The 18,540-nt window shown below is 40.3% G+C and overlaps 2 protein-coding genes across 2 annotated transcripts in view; one reads left to right on the top strand and one right to left on the bottom strand.

Annotated features, from left to right (window-relative positions):
• The window catches only part of Reck (reversion inducing cysteine rich protein with kazal motifs), a 90,431-nt gene that overhangs the window by 60,317 nt on the left and 11,574 nt on the right, over window positions 1-18,540 (bottom strand). The window contains exons 2-6 of the mRNA XM_045150715.1: window positions 12,479-12,537; window positions 7,080-7,154; window positions 6,061-6,097; window positions 2,349-2,434; window positions 463-510 (exon numbers count right to left, since the gene is read on the bottom strand). Coding sequence (XP_045006650.1) covers window positions 463-510; window positions 2,349-2,434; window positions 6,061-6,097; window positions 7,080-7,154; window positions 12,479-12,537 — 305 coding nt within the window. The remainder of the gene's footprint in view (window positions 1-462; window positions 511-2,348; window positions 2,435-6,060; window positions 6,098-7,079; window positions 7,155-12,478; window positions 12,538-18,540) is intronic.
• LOC123460840 (chromatin target of PRMT1 protein-like) lies at window positions 14,035-15,596 on the top strand. The gene has a single exon (XM_045150727.1). The coding sequence runs from the start codon at window positions 14,067-14,069 to the stop codon at window positions 14,685-14,687; it is 621 nt and encodes a 206-aa protein (XP_045006662.1). The 5' UTR covers window positions 14,035-14,066; the 3' UTR covers window positions 14,688-15,596.

Raw genomic sequence — 18,540 nt, 5'->3', positions numbered from 1 at the left:
GCACAAGGGGGCACATGCATCTGGAGTTTGTTTGCAGTGGCAGGAGATCCTGGCATGCCCATTCTCTCTCTACCTCTTTCTCTGTCTCAAATAAATAAATAAAATAAAAATTAAAGTATTAAATAAATAGACAAATAAGGAAAAGGGGGCAGAAGAAGATACAGAACCTATAAAACTATTTCAAAATCTTGGATAGAATCAGTTGCTTTGATATGAAAATATTATAAGTTAAATCCTTTACATGTAAGATTTAGGAATTTTGTTAAAACAAATTTCAAAAAAATCAAAGTCAAAATACTTCTAAGCAAAGTAAATGACACTTTTGTCAAGGCTGCATGTTCTCTACATGAAGTTAAAAAGAAATTTGTTTAAAAATGAATTCACTTTTAAAACTTAAGAGATTTTTGTCAATTCTGATAACATCTGAACAGTTAACACCAATCTGCTAAATAAAATGCATACCTCGTATTCTTTTCTGCAAACTTTGGAAATATCATTCTTTGAGGATGCCTAAAAACCAATGAAAATCTTCATTAGGTTACTAGAAATACTATTTAAAAGCACAGGACAAAAAGGAGTATCAGTTAGTATATGTTAATTACTGCTATAAATATTTATTCTTTAATTTATCAAGGAAAACCTTATACTCAAATATTAAAAAGTTCCTAAAATACAATAATTTTCATGCAATGTCATTAAAAACAAAGATTACCCTAGGACCTCTCCAATATGCTAGAGCTTCACTCCAACTTTTATGGTTTTAATCTCACATAACAACATGGTTCTTTTGTTATTTTGGAAACTAGATGACTGTGAAGGAAATGTAAATTAGAAGACTCTTTTTTAGCTGAATTCCATTCCAGCACACTTTCTGTGAAGCTCTGCCACAGAAGACTTTCTTATGAAGCTCTGCCAGGGCACTTAAACTTTGCCTTCTCTTTAACCCTTCCTATCTGAAGCTTTATACTGGGCATATTGAGCCATTTTCCCAGAAAAGTTCCATATGAAATGAAAAGGGCAACTGACAAAGAAAAGGACAGTACGGCTGACAATAAATAAAAGTTACTTACATGCAATTTTCTGAACAAGTTTATAAGCAAGATAGATCTCATCCTCTCTACAGTCAAGAAGATGCGTGCTCAGAAAAATAGCAAGTTATTCACCACATTTGAGTCGTACTTCTACGTAATAAAAACAAATCTGCTGAGAGGTGGTGATAGTCTCCATTTGGAGACACGGTTCCAGGGCCATAGGCTCTCATCCCTGGCTTTACTTCCTCCTATCCTTTCACCGAGACCCATGCAGTTCAGAACAAGCCAGCTGATGAGGACAGGGAGGGCAAGAAGGAGAGCAGGCTGATGGCTTATGGTCCCAGGATGACAGTTCAACTCCTGTACAACTCAGCTTCTCACCAAGGCCTGAAGAGCAGCAGCCGAGAGCCGGGCCGCGTGCTGCCTACAGAGGACTACAGTGGTCAGTATGAACGTGAAGGAGACACCAGGCATGGTGACTCATACCTACAATCCCAGCACTTGGGAATCACAGGCAGGAGGATCACTGCTGCAAGCTCAAAGCTGGCCAGGTCTACACAGCAAGTTCCAGGCCAGTCAGGGCCACAGAGTGAATCTCTCTCTCACACAAATCCCTCTTCAAAAAAAAAAAAAAAAAGTGAAGGTAATACTGTGTCTCATATTCTAAAGAATTGTTCCTAGAACAAGAAAATAAGAGGAGGCTTTCCAGCTGTGGTTTGAGGTTCATTTAGATAACCATCATTTCCACTTGGAGCAGAGAAACTAGAAGTGGAGCTCTTAATCTGAGGAGGTGCTAGAAACACATGCGGAGAAACACATGCGGTGAGGAGCTCACGGGCTAGCGTGAATTGGACCAGAGATATAGCAAATCAAAGAAAGCCATAACTTACTGTAAGAGTCTCACTTCCCTTAGGAGCCCAGAAGATATGAGCACATGCTCTAAAGCCATGATGAAAGAGACAAGGAAGATGAATACAAAACAAGCTCACGGTATCACTGCTCTCATTCAACTGTACCCTAAGTTTACAAAACTATTTGGAGTCACTCAGCATTGACTCAGCATACCCTGTACAAAGTATAAAAGCCCTTGATTGCAATAAAAATCTTTTCTCTGTATGGCAGAGAGGAGAGACAGGGAAGAAAGAAGACCGAGGACTTTCTAGACAACGACAAAACAGAAACAAGTCTAATGCTGAATTTTCAGTTTCTGCAGTTCCTCTCTCCAAATCTATGAAGTAGGCAAAGGCCAAAACATGCCCAGATAAAACCCATATACCACACTCCACGAGGCTTCAAACCCTGACTGTTAGGTGTTACCTGCTTGCATGCCTGTCGACACTCCATGGCGATAGCCAGTTCACAGCAGCCCAAGCCAACCCAGCCATCAGACTTCTTAAAAACACCTTAAAAACAAAATATTTAAAGGTCTTTGTCATAAGTAGCAACAAAGACAAATATCACATCAAACTATTTAATGGATGCTACTAATAGTCAAAGCAGGTGTCTACAGGAAAACTAGCTAAGAGAGTAGGGCCTCAAAATTATTAGCCCCTCCTTGACCCTTACTCCCAGTGCTGTCAGTATCCTTTAGGTCCTAACATCAAAGTTATCCGGTCCTAGGCTGGAAAGATGGCTCAGCAGTGAAGGGACTTGCCTACAAAGTCTAATGACCCAAGTTCAATTCCCTAGTACCCATGTAAAGCCAGATGTACAAAGTGGTGCATGTGTCTGGAGTTCGTTTGCAGCAGCTAGAGGCCTTGGCACACCAATTCTCTTTCTCTCTCTCCCTCCCCTCTTGAAAAATAATAAAAACACTAAAAAAATTATCAGGTCCTTTATTTTTTCCTTTACTCTGCTTACTCTGAACTTTCCAAGTCATTCTCAGTCTTTGTTACATAGCATCTCTATCAAAGGACATGCAGGGTAAGGAAAATAAAGGAGAAGCCTCTTCCTTATTTTATACTGTGAATCAGATACAAAGATTCTATCTTAACATAAACAAAAGAGTACAAGTATTACTGTATTAAAATATGAATGTATTAAAATATGAATAGCATAAACCTCATCATGTCCTGTAAGTCTTGATGGGTACATCTAATCATAGGACAAAACAACTATGAATGATTTTGGTTCAATTTATTACAGCAATGATTTCTCCAATCATACTTCTAAGAAATAAAAAAAAAAAAGACAAAGTCCTTAGAAGTCTATTTTGTTTCCTCTTCTGTTGTTGGAAACGGGGTTCTCATGTAACCTAGGCTGGTCTTGAACTCACTATGTAGCTGAGGATGACCTGAACTCCTCAGCTTCCTCCTTCCACTTCCCAACTCTGGGATTATAGGAATGTATCACCATGCTTGGTTTATAAAAAAGTTTTTTTTTTTTTAGAGCTGAAGAGGTGGCTCTGTAGCTCAGGCATTTGCCTAAGAACCCAGGTTCAATTCCTTAGTATCCACATAAGCCAGATGCACTAGGTGGTGCATGCCCCTGTTCTCTAAATGAAACTAGCATTTAATATAACAAATGATGCCTTCTACTAAAAAACCAAGCCCGCCCCCCACCATAAAAAAGAACCAAGCAATGCCGGGAGTGGTGGCACACGCCTTTAATCCCAGCACTCAGGAGGCAGAGGTAGGAGGATCGCCATGAGTTCAAGGCCACCCTGAGACTACAGAGTTAATTCCAGGTCAGCCTGGACCAGAGTGAGACCCTACCTCAAAAAAACAAAAAAAAAAACAAAAAAAAACAAAACAAACAAACAAACAAAAGAACCAAGCAAACTGAACAAAAGTGAATAAATGGTTTACAACTAGACCATACTCCCATATATAACTATACAAAGTTGATTAAATACAACCAGCCCACTTATAAAAACTGAATAAAACACTTCACATTATATATGAATCTTTATTTATTTTTTTTCGAGGTAGAGTTTTACTCTAGCCCAGGCTGACCTGGAACTCACACTGTAGGCCCAGGCTGGCCTTGAACTTACAGTGATCCTTTTATCTCTGCCTCCTGAAGTGCTGAGATTGAAGGTGTACACCACCATGCCTGGCCACCTTTTTTTAAAATTTTTTTTAAACTTTATTTTTATTTATTTATTTGAGAAGGGGGGGGCAGAGAGAGGGAGAGAAAGAATGGGCACACCAGGACCTCCAGCCACTGTAAACGAACTCCAGATGCAGGTGTCCCCTTGTGCATCTGGCTTACATGGGTCCTGGAGAATAGAACCTAGGTCCTTTGGCTTTTCAGGCAAACTTGGCCATCTTCATGTATTTTAAAAGTATAAGGGTCAAGACTTCCACCTGACCCCACTACCTTGCATAGTTTCCTCTAGTCTTTGCCTTTTGCTATTCACTTGTTAGAAAGAATATCTATGTGGGTCCTAAACTCTATGAGCTGTTACACATAACAGAGTATATTACTATTTCCATACATCTAGCAGTCTTAGAAATAAATTATTCAGCAAGATTTTTCATTTATTAAATCCTTACTGTGGGCTGGAGAGATGGCTCAGTGTTTAAAGGCACTTGCTTGCAAAGCCTTCTGGCCCAGATTTGATTCTCTAGTACCCACATAAAGCCAGATGCACAAAGTGGTGCATGCATCTGGAATTCATTTGCAGCAGCAAGAAGCTAGTGTGCCTATTCATATTACTTTTGTTCTCTCTTTCAAATAAATAAAATATTTTTAAAAGCCTTACTATGTACAATTTACTCTATTAAGTGCTATGTGGGATAGGACACTATAGATAAAATGTGGGGCTTGTCCCATTATGGAGATTACAGTTGGGCATGGACATGTGTGTGTATGTGTAAATTCCAGGACACTAGGTAGCGGGACAACTAGGAGAACAGGCAAGGAGCTGAGACATGCCAGGAAGGAAATTTGCCCAATTTATTTGAAAGACCAACTTCAAACAGTGCTGTAGTCTTTAAAAGTCAAATAAATGTAAACATACTTCTTTTTTCAAAGTGTGAGCTTTCAAATGAGCTTGAAAGATCATGAATGTCAGGTTGGGAGTTTGGGTTTTATTTCCATGGAAATAGATATCCAGGCAAAGAGATGGCACTTGCTTGCAAACCCTGACAGTCCACGTTAGATTCCCCAGTACCCACAGAAATATATAAAAAGTGGCTAATGTATCTGGAGTTTATCTGCAGTGGCAAGAGGCCCTGGCATGCCAATTCTGTCTCCCACTCTTGCTCTCTGCTTGCAAATACATAAATAAAAATAAAAATAAGGAAGCTGACATCCCCTGAGATATTCTACCTGAAGGGGATGGGGAAAATAGATACAATGTGTTGACACATGAATCACAAATTTATTATAATATTTTACCTCCAGAGTTTAATAGCAAAGCCTTGAACTAGGAATGAAAAGAAAGGTGCAAGGCTTTGCAAGGGGACCATCAATGGAACCAGAAAGAAAATCCAGTCAAAGGTAATTTGCAGAGCTTTCCAGTGTCGTGTCCTTCTCAGAAGGGGCAGCCGTGGGTTCTGTACTTCACCTGTCATCTGAGTGCAGGCAGGGTGTCCAGCAGTTACAAACAACAAAGTAGACTTAGAATTACCCTCCCACAGGTGATGAGTTAGCAACTTACCAGGTTAAGTGTGGAGAGAGAAGGGAAGAACGCTGCATACTGGAATTATCGGTCCTCGTGGCAGGAAAGAGGAGAAAGGTAAGAGTATAAGGTTCTAAGGCGAAGGTGAAGTTTTAAGTATGTAGTGGTCAGTAAGATCAAGTTTTGTGGGACACTCAAAGAGCACATTCAACTGTGAGATCTAAGAACCAAGAGAATCCTGGTAACCAAAGATTCGTTTCAAGAAAATGGCAGAAGCAGAGATAAGAGACATAAGTTAAGGACTGAATTGGTAAGAATAAATTATACATTGAAATGTCCAGTTCAGAAGCAAAGGAGAGGATAAAAATTCCAGAATACAAATGAGGTTCTGGAACTGTAATACAGATTTTACACTCATAAAATATGTTTGCAAAATTTAGATGTTACATGTTTACTGCTTACCTGGCAAAGACGAATTCATACAACTCCAAATTTCAACCTGAAATTATAATTATCAAAATGCTTTTATATAGACAAGCAGTTTCTATACATGGAAATTTCTACAGAAATCATGTGTAATTAATTTGATTATGGATGGGACCAAATAGTCGATGTTCTAGAGCTAAATCTACATTCGGACTTTTTTGTTGTGGTGGTGGTTTTTTTTTTTTTTTTTGAGGTAAGGTCTCATCCTCTTAGCTCTGCCTCCCGAGGGTGGGATTAAAGGCGTGTGCCACCACACCCGACTACATTCAGGTTTTAAAAATGTCTAAGAAACAAAACTATTGAGTATTCTTTTCCCCTCTAAAAGTACTAAGGGTGAGCCTGATTACTTGGGCTATTTTTAAAATCATTGTTTTAAAGCACAGCGACAAAACTATCTGCTGAGTGACTTTAGGAAAAATATGTCAGTCCAAATTGTTTGACCATCCACACAGCAGAAGCAGAAGTTATATCTAATGAGGCTTTTTCATATAAGCTCAGAATTTCTTGGCCTAGCCCATAAGTATTCAAAATACTGAGGACAGCCTAAGAACTGGAGACATGCCAAATTACTCAATTCAGACAGGCAAGCAACATAGCAGTATGCCAGGAAATGGAAAGTTAGGAATAGTATCTATATATTTTATCTCAAATTCAGCTTTCAAAATCAAAATAAGATTAGTTGTTATAGTTTTCATAAAATTAGTCAAATTATCATAACAGAACTCCAAATTCCAGATTAACTACTATAATGAACTTAAAGACTGGAATACATTTATATTTAAAATTGTAACTTACATCCTAAAAGAGAAAATAAAAGATGAAAGACAATATCCTAAGCAGCAATTTGTGAGAAGATCTTAAAAACATACCTAGTTAGGTTTAACATTTTACTCTGACCACAAAGTTCAATCACTTTGGCCTTTTAAATTAAATCTAAAAGTAGCTCATCAAATGGTTTCATTGAGGTAAAACTCCCATAGCTAAGTAAGACTTACCATTGTTTCAGGGCAATAATCTGGGGCTCGTTGTAACAGGTGTTTCAGTCGAGATTCACTTTTTGAGGAGAAAATCTATTTGACAAAACAAAAACCAAAACTGCCATCAAAATTAATATTAAGTAATGAGTAATATTTACTATGTAAGCCTCATGAGATCATCATTTTCACATTCAATATAAAGAAACTTATGTGATTGTTTTTTTCTCCAAGAAAGAAGTAAAATGTATTATCCTCTAGATCAGTTTTCTTGAATACTTGCCTTTTTTTTAAATTTTTTTGTTTATTTTTATTTATTTATTTGAGAGCTACAGACAGAGGAAGAGGCAGATAGAGAGAGAGAATGGGCACGCCAGGGCCTCCAGCCACTGCAAACGAACTCCAGATGCATGCGCCCCCTTGTCATCTGGCTAACATGGGTCTGGGGAATCGAGCCTCAAACCGGGGTCCTCAGGCTTCATAGGCAAGCACTTAACCACTAAGCCATCTCTCCAGCCCAATACTTGCCTTTTTAAAAGGAAAACCTGGAAAGACCTAAAGTAAGCTAAGGAAAGATTTTTTAAAAAAAATATTTTATTGTTTATTTATTTGACAGAAAAAGAGCGAGAGAGAGTGATAGAATGGGCGCTCCAGGGCCTCCAGCCACTGCAAATAAACCCCCAACACTTGCGCCCGCTTGTGCATCTGGCTAACATGGGTCCTGGGGAATCAAACCTGGGTCCTTTGGCCTTGCAGGAAAACACCTTAATCACTAAGCCATCCCTCCAGCCCAATTTTTTTTTTTTTTTTTTGAGAATGTGTCTTGATATATAGCCCAAGCTATTCTAGAACTCACAATCCTCCTGCCTCAGCCTCTAGAGTACTGACTGACATGACATGTTAACATTTATTATTATTATTTTTCCTTTGGATTTTCGAGGGAGGGTCTTATTCTAGCCCAGGCTGACCTGGAATTCACTATGTAGTATCAGGGTGGCCTTGAACTCACTGCAACCCTCCTATCTGTGCCTCCCAAGTGTTGGGATTAAAGGTGTGCACTATCACACCCAGTGACACTTCTTATAAGATTGGTTATTTGGGAAATAAGAAAGTCCAACCGTACCAAGCTTAGATTGTTTTCAATCACCCAGAAGTAGATAAAACCAGGCTAACAACCTGTTAGGGGTAGGAATAGAAAGATTAAAAGAGAAAGAAACATAAAACGGAGGGGAAAAATTTAGCAGGCATAATGGCACACACCTTAAATCACAGCACCCAGCACTAGGAAGGCAGAAGTAAGAGAACTGCCATGAGTTTGAAACCAGCCCAGGACTACAGAGTGAGTTCCAGGTCAGCCTGGGCTAGAATGAGACCCTACTTTGAAAAATCAGAAAGGGAAATTTATTCAAAGTTGTTGTACAAATTATTTTTCTTTTTGTTAAAAGATTTTTAAAATTTTTATTTATTTATTTATTTATTTATTTATTTATTTATTTATTTATTTATTTAAGACAGAGGGAGAGAGAGTGTGAGAATGGGCATGCCAGGGCCTCTAGCCACTGCGAACGAACTTCAGACGCATGTGCCACCATGTGCATCTGGCTTACCTGGGACCCAAAGAATAGAACCAGGGTTCTTAGGCTTCATAGGCATGCACCTTAACTGCTAAATCATTTCTCCAGCCCTACAAATTATTTTTCAATTAGCTGATGGCAATTTAAAAATAAACTATGATGCCAGGCTTGGTGATGCATGCCTTTAAATCCAGCACTTGGGAGGCAGAGGTATTTGAGGCCACCCTGAGACTCCATAGTGAATTCCAGGTCAGCCTGGGCTAGAGTGAGCCCTACCTTGAAAAACAAAATACATACACACACACACACACACACACACACACACACACACACACATTATTTTATTTTATTTTATTTGACAAAGAAAGAGGGAGAGAGAGAGAATGGGCGTGCCAGGGCCTCCATCCACTGCAAACAAACTCCAGATGCACGCGCCCCCTTGTGCATCTGGCTAATGTGGGTCCTGGGAGATCGAACCTGGGTCCTTTGGCTTTGCATGCAAACGCCTTAACCATTAAGACATCCCTCCAGCTCTATGTCACATTCTTGATATTGGTGTAGATTAAGTTTCTGAATAGCATTATGGCATGTAAGTCTCCATAAAATGCCATGAAATAGAGTCAAAGGCATCTTTAAATGCAGATACTGAAGAGATGATAGAGTTCAATTCCTAGGCTAAATTAATTAATGCAATTATAGCCCGGTGTCTGGGTAAGTTACAATCATTTCATATATCAGATAGGCCTTCATAGTTACCTGAAGTTATGATTGTAAAGTCTATGAACACTACCGGCAATTATTTCCAGTTATTTAGTAGAACAAGAATATCACTATTTTAAGCTGGGTGTGGTGGCTCACACCTTTAATCCCAGCACTCAGGAGGTAGAGGATTGCCATGAGTTTGAGGCCACCCTGAGACTACATAGTGAATTCCAGGTCAGCCTGGCCTAGAGTGAGACTGTATCTTGAAAAAAAAAAAAAAAAGAATATCACTGTGTTACAACCTCTAATGATTTAAAGCACTCAGAAAATTATCAGCAATGACTATTAACACAATATCTTAAAGAGACAAGATACAATACCATTTATGGGAAGACTAGCCAAATAAAAATAAAATCTTTACTCTGACCAAGTCTCTGGATCTATCTCATAAAGAAGTTACCAGTCAAGTGTGGCTACTTAATTTAAATGTAAACATAAGAGGCCAGGTTTGGTGGTGCATGCCTTTAATTCTAGCACCAGGGAGCCAGAAGTAGGAGGAACACCATGAGTTCTAGGCCACCCTGAGAATACAGAGTGAATTCCAGGTTAGCTTGGGCTAGAGGGAGACCCTACCTCAAAAAACACGCACAAACATACACACACACACACACACACACACACACACACACACACACACAATTTGTTGTTGTTTTTGAGGTAGGGTCTTGCTCTAGTCCAGGCTAACATGGAATTAACTATGTACTATCAGAGTGGCCTTGAACACATGGCAATCCTACCTCTTCCTCCCAAGTGCTGAGATTAAAGGTATGCACCACCAAGCCCAACTTATATATATATATATTTAATTGACAACTTCCATAATTATAAACAATATCCCACGGTAATCCCCCCCTACTTTCCCTTTTGAAACTCCACTCTCCACCATATCCCCTTCCCATCTCAATCAGCCATGATCTTTTCCTCCTGTTATGATGGTCTTGTGTAGGTAGTGTCAGGCACTGGAGGTCATGGATATCCAGGCCATTTTGTGTCTGGAGGAGCATGTTGTAAGAAGTTAATATATATATATTTAAAATATAAAAAACCCAATTGACCATGACTAAATGTTGAAGCTAAATATGGGAATTCATTATAATTTCCTATCTTTGTATGTATTTGAAATTTTTTCATTATAAAAGGGTAAAATGGAGTAAAATAAAAAGAAGTGAGTAAAAGGAGGACAACAATGAAAGATAAAATGAGGAAAATAAATGATATTGGCAGTGGAATGGGAAAAAGCATAAAAAATGTTTTGCTTTCAAACTCATCTCCTTGTCCCTCAAGGATACCTCTTTTCAAAATAGCAAAAACTAAAACAAATAAAAAAGGAAAATTCCTAAGCACTTGAAATACATGAAAGTAATGGAAAGAACGTGCAAATGAAATTATAAAAATATACTTTAAGTAACTGGGCTACCTGCTTGGTCTTACGTGAAGGGTTGTATTTCCACGCTAAGAGTGTGAGCTGTGTAGCCAGACGCACTGGTCTGCAGTGCTCCCACTCTTCCAGTCACTGGTTTGGGAACCTCGGTAAGCTATTTAACTTTGCTACATCTCAGTTTTCTTACCTATCAAGTGCAGATGATATTACCTTTGGGCTATTATAATAAAACTTCAAAAGATGAGTGACATCTCTATTCTTCAAGTGCTAAGGCTAGATAACAAAACTAAGATGATGAATAGGTATTGCTTCAGTTGGTTTTGCACAAAGACCTCAACTAGGAAAAAAAAAAAATCAAAGCTATAAAAAAAAGTTTAGGGGCTGAAGAGGTGGCTCAGTGGTTCAAGGCACTTGTTTGCAAAGCTTACTGATCTGGGTTCAATTCCCCAGTACCCATGTAAAGCTAGATGCAAAAGTGGTGTTTGTTTGCAATGGCAAAAAGCCCTGGTGTGCCCATACACATGCATGTATACATACGTACAAATAAGTAACTTTTCTTACGTTTCAAGAGGACAAAGAGCACTCACACAGTAGTCAATAACAGCTACCCGTTATTGACATTTCCCATGTGCCTTAACTTTTACTTTTGGTGAATGTACGTGTGTGGTGTATGCATGTGTGTGTAATGTATGCACATGTGTGCAGATGCACAAGTGTGGGTATTCTCCTCACTCTTATTTGTTTGTTTATTTGTGAGGGGGGCAGATAGGGAATGGACACACCAGGGCCTCTACCCACTGCAAACAAACGCCAGATGCATGTGCCACTTTGTACATCTAGCTCATGTGGGCACTGGGAAATTGAACTTGTCTCCTTAGGCTTTGCAGGCAAGTGCCTAACTACTAAGCCATCTCTCTAGCCCCCTCTATCATTCTTTTGTCTTATTTCCCTAAGAAAGTCTCTCACGGAACCTGGAACTCCCCTTTTTGGGGCAGACTGGCTGACCAGCAAGCTCCAGTGACCCTTTTGTCTTCACCCCAGCAGGACTAGGGTTATGGACATACACAGCCATGCCTGACTTGATGGGGTGCTGAGGATAGAACCCAGGTCCTCATGTTTACGCAGCAAGCTCTTTTACCTGCTGAGCCATTTCTTCAGCCTGCCCTAACTTTCTCAACACACACACACACACATTGTTTTGATTATTTTAGTATTACAGACATTAGGATGATTTGCTCCTAAATCCTAGTAATCCTCTTTAGAACAAGGACACTGTTGTACCTGACCACAATACAGTGACCGAATCCAGGATCACAGTACTGATGCGATGCTATTAGCTCATATTCAAGTTTCACTTCTTTATCTCAATAATGTTTTTATAGCATTTTTGTTCTCATTCCAGGATCCAATTCAGGATCATACACTGCATTTACTTATCAAGTCTTTTTCATTTCTTTTAATCTGGAATAGATTTTTGGTCTTTCTTTGCTTTTTACTGTTCCTTCTTAGAGCTTCATGCCATCAGACACATATTGATCTGTCCCATTATGTGTAACGTGAACTGTGATCACATGGTTAAGTTGTTGCTTAAATGAATTTTAAACCAATTAGGACCAATTTGCAGTATGCTCATATTTTAAAAACAATGGGCTTTAATGAACAATTGTATTTTTTATAGCTTCTATGATTCCTATCAAGCTTACCTGTTCACATACATCTCGGCACATCTGGTTATCCTTTGAATGATTACAACATAATGCACCTAGAGAGACAAAAACAAACACGATGTTGTTCCACCACTAAGTAAACAAGATGACTACACTACCAGAGGATATCACACAGAGTAACTGCTCAACAGATTATTATTCCTTTTGATTTTATTTTTGGGAGTTGGCCCCTATAGATAGTACAGGCTCCAAACTTCTGATCTTCCTGTGCCTCAACTTTCGAGTGCTGATATTAAAGGTTGGGGTTTCAGATGCTGTGATGACAGACAGGTACCCCACCCACAGTTGTTGTTATTGATTTTGACCACGGTCCTTAGTCTTCACAGGCAAGCGCTTAACTGCTAAGCCATCTTTCCAGCCCAATTTTTTCATTTTATTTATTTATTTATTTATTTATTTATTTATTTGAGAGAGAGAGAGAGAGAAAATGGGCATTCCATGGCCTCCAACCACTGCAAATGAACTCCAGACAAATGTGTCCCTTCGTGCATCTGGGTTACATGGGTCCTGGGGAGTTGAACTGGGGTCCTTTGGCTTTGCATATAAATACCTTAACTGCTATGCCATCTCTCTAGCCCAAGAGCTATGTTTTGCCTCAATAGTTGTGCAACTAAGAAAAAATGTTTCAAGAAGGAGACATTAACTGTGCTAGATGTTGCTATCATGTAATGAGGATTTCAAATTGATCACAACATTTAGGAATATAAAAGACACAGGGGACAAAAGACACTGATGGTCTTAAATATACACCATCAGTGTGAAATGGTGAGGTGAAGTCTGAGTTCAAGAAAGAATTCAAGAGCGTAAAGACAACTCTTCCCAGGATTACTACTGTGTAATGAAGCATCTGGCCTTGGTCTCTACTTCTCAGGAGGGAAAACTCTAATCCTCAGGTTTTCTTCAACAACAGGGATGCCTTCCTGCTAAGGTGACTTGGGCTTACCTAGATAGCTTCAGGAGGAGTGCGAGCCAGGCCTCAAAGACTACACTCTTGTTACTAGAGAGTTGAGGATTTGAGTCATTTATCAATTTGATCTCTCAGCCTTTGGTGGAGGGGAGGGACAATGGATATAAGTTCAACCATTTAGCCAACAATTCAGTTACTCCTATGTAATAAAACCATAATAAAACTCCGTACAGATGGTCACTGGAATTTCCTTATTGGTGACTACTGTGATGTGCTAGGAATATGAGATTTATATCAATTCCATGCAAAGAAGACATAGAAACTGCATTTCCCTTTGGATCTTGTCCTGTGAATCTCTTTCTTTGGCTAGTCCTCCTGATTCTGTTTATTACACTTTGTAATAAGATAGCTCTTACATAGTGAGTGTATACTTTACCTCTGAATTACACTCCCAGCCCAAAGAGTAATCTTAAGCATTCTCCTTCCCGGAGTTTTGGGAGTCATTCTAGTGAATTATTGAGCCTGAAGGAATGATGGAAACTCTAGATCCATGATCAAAAGTATGAGTGAGCCGCCCCGCCGGCCGCGGCCGTGCTGGTGGCGGCAACCCCGGGAGGAGCTCCGGCGCCCGTTTCCTCCGATTCTCGGGATTTGAAGATGGCTGCACAGTCAGCGCCGAAAGTTGTGCTAAAAAGCACCACCAAGATGTCTCTAAATGAGTGCTTCACTAATATGCTGAAGAGCAAACAGCCGATGCCAGTGAACATTCGCGCGTCGATGCAGCAGCAGCAGCAGCAGCAGCTAGCCAGTGCCAGAAACAGGAGACTGGCCCAGCAGATGGAGAATAGACCCTCTGTCCAGGCAGCATTAAAGCTGAAGCAGAAGAGCTTAAAGCAGCGCCTGGGTAAGAGTAACATCCAGGCACGTTTAGGCCGACCCATAGGTGCCCTGGCCAGGGGAGCGCTTGGAGGACGAGGAGGCCTGCCCATAGTCCAAAGAGGCTTACCCAGAGGGGCACTACGTGGAGGAAGAGCCACCAGAGCCCTCCTGAGGGGTGGAATGTCCCTCCGAGGTCGGGGTATGATAGGTCGGGGAAGAGGGGGCTTTGGAGGCAGAGGCCGTGGCCGTGGCCGAGGGAGAGGAGCCCTCACTCGCCCTGTGTTGACCAAGGAGCAGCTGGACAACCAGTTGGATGCGTACATGTCAAAAACTAAAGGACACCTGGATGCCGAGTTGGACGCCTACATGGCGCAGACAGATCCTGAAGCCAACGATTGAAGCATGTATGCCAGCCCTCCTGTGAGAGACTCTTGTTAAAGTCACCACATCCAAAACAACCTCGACATAACAGATGAGAAGAACCCTGACTGAGGCTGGAGGACCTGTCACAATAGGCTGTGGACTCAACTTGCCACCAGTTTGTGCATTTAGTCTGTTCTTTTACTTTGTGATACTGTGTTGTATGAAACCCTTTTCTTTGATTTGATTGAGTTTGTTGGTCGTTCTTCCCCCCCCCCCCGGCACCCAGACTTCTTTTTGAATAGGAATATACTGGCCTTATAGGTTGAACACTTCCAACACCTGCCATGCTCTGACATTCTAATATTTCCTCTTTTTATCTCTGTTCCTCCACAAAAAAAAGTCCCAGAAAGAGCCAGTGTTGCTTCCTAATGCTGGTTTCTGGGGTAGAATTCTGTTGTGTGTCCTCTTTAATAGCTCTGGAAATGTTCAAATTTGGATCTCCAAGCTGTATTCTGCTGTGATAGTGTAGGTAGTGAATTGGGAGTGTTGATATTGCTACAGGGCCACAGGACGAGTTACACATGGTGGCCACTTAGATTTAATGGACGTTGGTACCATCCACACCACATAATGGGACCCAGCAGTAAGCTTTCTTTGTGTCCGAGGGGTCTGGGTGGCTCATACCTGCGTGGTAAAGGCAGATGTGGAAGAAGGGGTGTGGTGGAGAAATGGTGGCAGACAGGGCCTCTGGGAGGGGCCAGAGGTTACCGATGCTGGAATGCAGTTATCTTGGTGTTTGCCCAAAGCCAGTCTTGGTGTAATCCACATGGTTTCTTTGACCTCTATCCCTTGAAAGTTTAAGTTCAACTATTTTGTCAGCTGTTCCAGTTTCAGTGGAATCTTGTATTTCAGGTTCATTATAACAAATTGTTCTCTCAAATTCAACCAGAACTTTCTCTGTATTTGTTACATCCTTACTATGCCATGTACATATATATATATATATATATATATATATATATATATATATATATATATATATAATCAAAAAAAAAAAAGTATGAGTGAGGGCTGGGGACATAGCTTAGCAGCTGAGGCACCTGCGTGTAAAGCCAAAGCACCTAGATTCAATTCCAAAGGATCCACATGAGCCATATGCACAGGGTGGCACATGTATCTGGAATTTGTTTGCAGTGGCTGGTGGTCCTGGCATGCCCATTCTCTCTCTATCTGCCTATCTCTCAAATAAATAAAAATAAAATACATTTTTAACAAGTATGTGTGGTCTGGGGACCTCTAAAGTAAGGTTTATGTGTTGTGTAAAGGCAGCCTTGTTAGGGACTGTGCCCTTTAACCTGGGGGTGTGTGCTGACTCGAGATGGTCAGTGGCAGAAATGAATTGCAGTATATATACCCAGTTGGAGGTCAAACAGAACAAAGAGAAATGAGACAGTTCCTGAAAGGGGATGCGGATCAGTTAAAGGTATTGTGTTTAGAGATAGGGACACAATGGTGAACACAAGTTTGTTCTGACAGAATATAGTATTATACTGTGGCAGAGTTCTAGGGGGAAAACCTTGTCTTCAGCAGCCCCAACAGCCTAGGTTTGGCCACCCATCCCAATAAACTAATCAGAGATGAGTAAAGGGGAAGAGCAAAGGGATTCAATTAACATGTCAGAAAAAGGATAAAAAAAAAAGGGTTCCACTGACCCAAGTTTGTCCTAGGGGTTTAGGGTTAAACAGAGAAGGAATTGGGCTGGAGAGATGGCTTAGCGGTTAAGCGCTTGCCTGTGAAGCCTAAGGACCCCGGTTCGAGGCTCGGTTCCCCAGGTCCCACGTTAGCCAGATGCACAAGGGGGTGCACGCGTCTGGAGTTCGTTTGCAGAGGCTGGAATCCCTGGCGCGCCCATTCTCTCTCTCTCCCTCTATCTGTCTTTCTCTCTGTGTCTGTCGCTCTCAAATAAATAAATAAATAAAAATTAAAAAAAAAAAGAGAAGGAATTGGGGCAGGCAGTAAGAGCCCTGAATAATTAAATAGCCATGGCCAAGGTGGGGTCTGATTGATCACTGTCTTGTGTGTGGTTCTGCAAGGTGACCCCAAGAAGCCAATACAGCTGCCATACCTTGAGAGGATCAATCTGATTTCTACAAGATGATTAATTCTGGTCCAGGATGCAACCTCCTACTCATGGAATGTGGGGAGAGTGGTCTGCCCTGGGAGGTTGTGCTATTCCAAGATGGCTACAGGTTTAGACAATGGCTTATCTATTTGTGCTTTCACCTGTGAAGGGGGGAGGTGAAATATGTTGGGTAGACAGACATTCTCTGAGTAACTAACATGAGCATGCAGAGCCAAGCAGGAGTTTGAACCAAATTAAAATAGAAAGACACAAAATGAAGGAAGAGATGCCAGGTCTTATCCTGCTTGTAAGCCATCTTGTGGGTCCAAGCGAGGAGTCAATGCTTTTTAGTGAAAGCAGATCAAAACACCTTTATAACTAGGATAAAATTAGACAGAGCAAAGGAGTTAAGGATGGTACTAAATAAGGAGGGAAGGTGACAGCTTCTTCTTCCAGGGAGAAACACATTGGCCTAAGAGTAGGATTGAGATATGTAGGGTTGAAAGCTAGAATTGAAATTATCAGTGTCTGAAATTGCCACTTTGAAGAACTGAGGAAGGCGGCAAGTATGGATTATTTCTCAAACTTGTGTGCATGAATTGTTAGTATCTATGTCTCAGGACAAGTCAATTGGGAAAAATTAAGATTAAAGTTCAACATAGATATCTTTCTTTTTTTTTTAGAGAAAGAGAATTGGCACACCAGGGCTTCAGTCACTGCAATTGAACTCCAGATGCTTGTGCCACCTACTGGGTATGTGCGACCTTGCACTTGCCTCACGTTTATGTGTCTGGCTAATGTGGATCTGGAAAGTAGAATATGGGTCCTTAGGCTTCGCAGGCAAGTGCCTTAATTAACCGCTAAGCCATTCTCCAGCCCTCAACAGATTTCTTTATTGCAGGCCTTCATTAAATCATTTATACAGCAATGTAATTACTAACCAGCTAAAGTGGGCTCTGGTACAGTTTTCTCATGCATACACATCACTTTCTTCATGCCACTTATTAACATCTCAGAATGTCAGTTTGAGCAATATCAAATTAAGGAAGAGGAAAGGGGGCATCAAGCAGAATTTTAAGCTGGGAGGAATACATAAATTTGAAATCTAGATAATTAGCAGGGACACATAACTATTCTAGAGTTAAAAGACTTGAAAGAATTGATAAGGGGCTATCTAGGGCTGCAAGGTCAAAAGAAATAGTGGTTGAAAACACATTTTAGACAACTAGACCTGGTACAATGATTTTAAAATGCATACATTATATACTATATAAAAACCTATGTATGTATATGTAGTACTATATGCAATACAACACTTCATTCAAATAAAATCTAAGAACTTGCTGCATACAAATGAGATAAAGACAGAGCCTTCTTGACTGAGAACAGGATTAGTGTGGAGGAGAAATGAATGAGTAAAGGAATAAGAGAAGACCTCTTTAGATATTAATAACAAAGTTATTAATTTCCCAATGAAATTGTTTCTCCATAGAACAGAGTTTTGGATATTACTGACATAGTTTGGTTCTATGAAAAAAATATATTGTGGAGTTAGCTTTCTAATAGTAATTCTTTTAAAAAATATTTTATTTTTATTTATTTGAGAGAGAGAGAGAGAAAGAAAGAGGCAGGGAGAGACAAGGACGGAGAGAAAAATGGGCATGCCAGGGCCTCTAGCCACTGCAAAGTCCGGATATTTATACCACCTTTGGCATCTGGCTTATGTGGGACTGGGGAAATAGAAACTGGGTCCTTTGTGCCTTAATT

This window comes from Jaculus jaculus, chromosome 1 (assembly GCF_020740685.1).
Source record: "Jaculus jaculus isolate mJacJac1 chromosome 1, mJacJac1.mat.Y.cur, whole genome shotgun sequence".
Classification (NCBI taxonomy): Eukaryota; Metazoa; Chordata; class Mammalia; order Rodentia; family Dipodidae; genus Jaculus; species Jaculus jaculus.
This window is presented reverse-complemented; position numbering and strand designations above follow the sequence as displayed.

Coding starts and splice junctions, on each gene's coding strand:
- LOC123460840 (XM_045150727.1), top strand. CDS start 14,067: ATGGCTGCACAGTCAGCGCCGAAAGTTGTGCTAAAAAGCACCACCAAG.